Raw genomic sequence first — 5,012 nt, 5'->3', positions numbered from 1 at the left:
CGGCTGGACTGGATGTCCTCGTTGTACAGTGCTCCAGGGAAGGTGGAAACGTGCCACCTACAGCGGGGTAGCGATAGGGACAGGGCGAAACGCTTCGGAGGACCCGGCGGGGCAGGCGGGACCTCGGACGCAGAGCAGCCCCTGAAGGGCGTTATCGGGCTCGCTGTCGTGCGCAGCAACAGGCGGCAGCGTCCGTTCTCCGTTGATCCTCAGAGAGGAACTTTGCAGCGGGAGCCGGCCCGGTGCGTCAAAGCTCGGGGTCCTGGCCCCTCGGTGACGCCCTGCGCCCGGGGGAGCGGGCGGCGGTGGCGGTGGTCCTCCTCTGCCCAAGGGTTAGCCGGTTCCCCTGCGGCTGCCTCGCGTGCCTTGCAGACTTTCACCAGAAGAGGGTACAGTCTGAGAAGCTCTTGACGTCAGGCTGGAATTCCGATTGTGTTCAGAAACCGCGAGCGCAAAGCAAGCCCAAGTTCGCGCTAGCACGTCTCCGCGGGCTGCGCGGGTCCGGCGGCTCCGGGACTCGCCCCGCGCGGGGGGCGCACGCGGGGGCCCGCGCGGCTCCGGGACCGCCCGCCGCGGTCTGCGCGCACTGGCGCGGAGGACCGTGTCGGGCGCCCACCGGGGGACCCCGTTTCTGCAGGACGCCGAGGCGAAGCGGAGGATCGCGCTGCGGCGAAGCCGGGGTGAGTGCCCGGGGCGAGGCCGGTGACCGCGACAGTCCCCTGCCCAGCGCCTGGGCGCGCCGCCGCGCCTCCCGAGCCCCGCCGCCGGCTGCATGCCCCCCCCGCGGCGCGCCGCCGCCGGCCGCTGCCCACTGTGACCGCCTCCCACGCAGGCGGAGCCGCGGGGCTGCCCCGAGAGCCGCGCCCCGGGAGGACCCGCGCACCCCTGGCTGCGGCGGCGGCGGGGCTCGGAGCCGAGGCTGCGCGGGCTCCGGCCGGGAGCATGGACGGGCCCGGGGAAGGCAGCCTCCCGGAGCCGGACAGCCAGGGTTCCCGGGCCGGCGACGACATCGAGATCGTGGTCAACGTGGGGGGCGTCCGGCAGGTGCTGTACGGAGACCTGCTTAGCCGGTACCCCGAGACCCGGCTGGCGGAGCTCCTCAACTGCCTGGCGGGGGGCTACGACACCATCTTCTCCCTGTGCGACGACTACGACCCCGGGAAGCGCGAGTTCTACTTCGACCGGGACCCGGACGCCTTCAAGTGTGTCATTGAGGTGTACTACTTCGGGGAGGTCCACATGAAGAAGGGCATCTGCCCCATCTGCTTCAAGAACGAGATGGACTTCTGGAAGGTGGACCTCAAGTTCCTGGACGACTGCTGCAAGAGCCACCTGAGCGAGAAACGCGAGGAGCTGGAGGAGATCGCGCGCCGCGTGCAGCTCATCCTGGACGACCTGGGCGTGGACGCGGCCGAGGGCCGCTGGCGCCGCTGCCAGAAGTGCGTCTGGAAGTTCCTGGAGAAGCCGGAGTCCTCGCGCCCGGCGCGCGTGGTGGCCGTGCTCTCCTTCCTGCTCATCCTCATCTCGTCCGTGGTCATGTGCGTGGGCACCATCCCGGAGCTGCAGGTGCTGGACGCGGAGGGCCACCGCGTGGAGCACCCGACGCTCGAGAACGTGGAGACGGCGTGCATCGGCTGGTTCACGCTCGAGTATCTGCTGCGCCTCTTCTCCTCGCCCAACAAGCTGCACTTCGCCCTGTCCTTCATGAACATCGTGGACGTGCTGGCCATCCTCCCCTTCTACGTGAGCCTCACGCTCACGCACCTGGGCGCCCGCATGATGGAGCTGACCAACGTGCAGCAGGCCGTGCAGGCCCTGCGCATCATGCGCATCGCGCGCATCTTCAAGCTGGCGCGCCACTCCTCCGGCCTGCAGACGCTCACCTACGCCCTCAAGCGCAGCTTCAAGGAGCTGGGGCTCCTGCTCATGTACCTGGCCGTGGGCATCTTCGTCTTCTCAGCCCTGGGCTACACCATGGAGCAGAGCCACCCCGAGACCTTGTTCAAGAGCATCCCGCAGTCCTTCTGGTGGGCCATCATCACCATGACGACAGTGGGCTATGGTGACATCTACCCCAAGACCACCCTGGGCAAGCTCAACGCAGCCATCAGCTTCCTGTGCGGGGTCATTGCCATCGCTCTCCCCATTCACCCCATCATCAACAACTTCGTCAGGTACTACAACAAGCAGCGAGTCCTGGAGACGGCTGCCAAGCACGAGCTGGAGCTCATGGAGCTCAACTCCAGCAGTGCTGCGGAGGGCAAGGCGGGCGGCTCCCACAGTGACCTGGACAACCTCCTGCCAGAGCCCGCGGGGAAGGAGGCGAGCTGGAGCAGCGGGCTGAGGATCTCCCACAGTGACACCTTCATCCCCCTCCTGACCGAGGAGCTGCGCCACAGGACCCGGCTCCAGAGTTGCAAGTGAGGAGGGCCGTTGGGGCACATGCGGAAGGATGGAGTGACAGGCTTGTCAGTGACTGCCTGGGAGGGGTTGTCTCCCCAACCCTCTTCTGAGCAGAACTCTGAAGGCCCTCTTGGGCACCTCTGATGAGGCTGGGTAAGACCCCTTTGTGTGGCTGGCTGCCCAGGAGCCAGGGGGGTGGGAGGGTGTCCAGGAGTCAAGGACAGCGTGGGGTGATGGAGGCTGTGGTTTGGCTGATGGCAGGAACCCTCATCCGGTTCTGTATCTCTTTCAATAAAGCCCCCTTCTCTGTGCACCCACATGTGTCACAGGTTTTGTCACAGACTGGCTCTACTCACCCCTGCCCCCACTCCCAGACGTGGGTGGCTCAGGCAGGCCCTTGTGCCAGACCGGGAGGTAGGTGTGCAACCCAGAAGGGCTATTTTTAGTTGAAAGCTAATTAAAGAAGGGCTCATACACAGGGTTCAGCGCCAAGGAGCCTTGCCATATTCCAGAAGGCTCTGTGCCTGCAACTCCTGTTTCCTTCTGAGGAAAAGCTTGCTCCCTGAGCACTCCCAGGAGGGGCAGAGTTCACAGAGCCGGAACACCATTTATCACCTTTGTAAGGCCCTTTTTACAACTTCTTTCCGTTCTTTCTAACAACTCTGCTAGGGAGCTATCCCCATTTTACAGATGAAGAAACAGAGGCCCAAGAGAAGGGATTTAATCCCAGATCTCATGATCCCAAATCCCATGACATTCTCTGGCATTAGGTGGCCTTGGGGCAGAGGCATATGCTTGGGCCCACGAGGTGGGGAGGGGATGGGCAGATCAGGAGAGATGCTGAACTTCCTCGGGATCGGCAAGCCTATCCCTCCAGCCTTTGCTTCCTTCTAGAACCAGTACCTCTGAGCTGCCAGCTGAATGTACAAACCTGAGCGTGCCCCAGGCAGGCCACTGACAGTCTGGTCTGAGAGCCCCGGGGGAACAGACAGACAGACGTGGGTTTGAAGCCCAGGGAATGAGGAAGAGATTTTGGAGATGCCTTCTGCTTACTCTTCTTACTGCCCCTCTCCCACCACTCCATTTCTAGCTGTGTGTCCTCAATCCTGTTGATTCACCGCTCTGATCCTCATTCTGATCACTGATCATTTATAAAATGAGGATATTAGAATTACCTCAGAGAATCATGGTGCTTGCTTAGCATAGTGCCTGGCACACAGTAGCGGCTCAGTAAATGGCAGCCATATCTGTTACTCTGAGTTGGGAGGGAGGCAAGTTGCACAGCTGCTGACTCTGGCCTCCACAGGTCTGGGCTGGGCATGCAGATGGGAGAGTGGGGGCAGGGTGCTGTCACAGAGTTCTTAGTCAAAGGCCATCGGTCCCCTTGGCACAGAGCTGGTCCCAGCAGGCCCCTATCTCTGGGATTCCACTTTCCAGGAACTCCAAGGTTCTCGTCTTCCTTTCCCCGCTGAGGCAGCTGGTGCAGAGGAAGGAGCCGTGCAGGGGCAGGGGGCGGACCAGGGGGAGTAGGGAAGGTGGTCCCTGATCTGTACCACCCTGGGTAGGCCTTTCCTCTTCTCTGGGCACTGGTTTTTCCAGATGTATAAAGAGGGATGATTTCTTGGGGACCCATTCAGGTCTGACCTTTCAGGATTTCAAAGCCTAGGGCTGCAGGACATGGTGTGTTGTGGATTCTAGGGGGTGAGAGGCTGTCCATGTGTAGGGAGCCCTGGAGGGGAGGCCTTGGGACAGAGTCAGGGCCGCCCCTGTGGGGTGCAAGTCTCTGCGCCAATGTTGTGTGCCCTTCCCTGGCCTGTTTCTCCAGGGAAATACGGGTCAGGTGGCCATGGACGGCAGAGGAAGGAGGTGGGCTTGGGGCTGTGGGACTCAATGGCAGGAAGGAGAGTGTCTGGGAAGAGGGGGTTATTGTGTGGAATCAGTGGGGCCCACTGAATGGGTGGGATGCCTCTCTTTGTCCCCCTGCCCTCAGGACCCTTGGGAAGCCCTGAGCCTGTCCTGGCTGGAGCGCTCAGAGCCTGGAGGGGGAAAAAGCGGAGGTAGAGGCAATTGGAGAGAGGCAAGAAGTGCCCCCCTGCTGTTTACCTGGGGGTCAGGGGAGAGTGTCTTTACAGTCACAAAAGCAGCTTGGAGCCAATCTCATCCTCAGTCTGTAAGGAGACTGAACCCTGACACGGTAAGCAGTTTGTCTGAGATCCTTCATGAATTAGGATCAACCGGGATCCTGGTCCCAGAGGAGCTCAGAGTATGAAAAATAATGCTTATGAGGTGACATGCTTTGTCATGGTGGAGTGACCGGGAGCTTTGGGAGCCAGGAGGAGGGACGGCCCTCTCTCCCTGGGGAGTCTCTCTGGGGCATATTAAAACAACAAAATCCCAGTGTCCATACCTATTACATTAGAATCCAGGGTGACACCCAGGCATTAGCAGTTTCTTAATCTTTAAGGTGCACACAAGTCATCTGGAGGGCTTGCTAAAATGCAGACTTTGAGCCAATAGATCAGGGTGGGCCCCTGGAGCTTTGCTTTTCCAACCCTCTGCCACATGAAGCTGCACTTTAAGTAGCAAGAAGCCAGAGCAGCAGCTGGCAA

At 61.3% G+C, this 5,012-nt stretch overlaps 1 protein-coding gene across 1 annotated transcript; it reads left to right on the top strand.

Annotated features, from left to right (window-relative positions):
- Window positions 1-798: 798 nt before the first annotated feature.
- KCNF1 (potassium voltage-gated channel modifier subfamily F member 1) lies at window positions 799-2,716 on the top strand. The gene has a single exon (XM_081068585.1). It carries the CDS (start codon window positions 943-945, stop codon window positions 2,422-2,424), a length of 1,482 nt encoding a protein of 493 aa, XP_080924711.1. The 5' UTR covers window positions 799-942; the 3' UTR covers window positions 2,425-2,716.
- Window positions 2,717-5,012: the final 2,296 nt, after the last annotated feature.

This window comes from Rhinolophus hipposideros (genome assembly GCF_964194185.1).
Source record: "Rhinolophus hipposideros genome assembly, chromosome: 12".
NCBI lineage: Eukaryota > Metazoa > Chordata > Mammalia > Chiroptera > Rhinolophidae > Rhinolophus > Rhinolophus hipposideros.
Note: the sequence above shows the minus strand (reverse complement) of the source record. Positions and strands in the feature narration are given on the sequence as shown.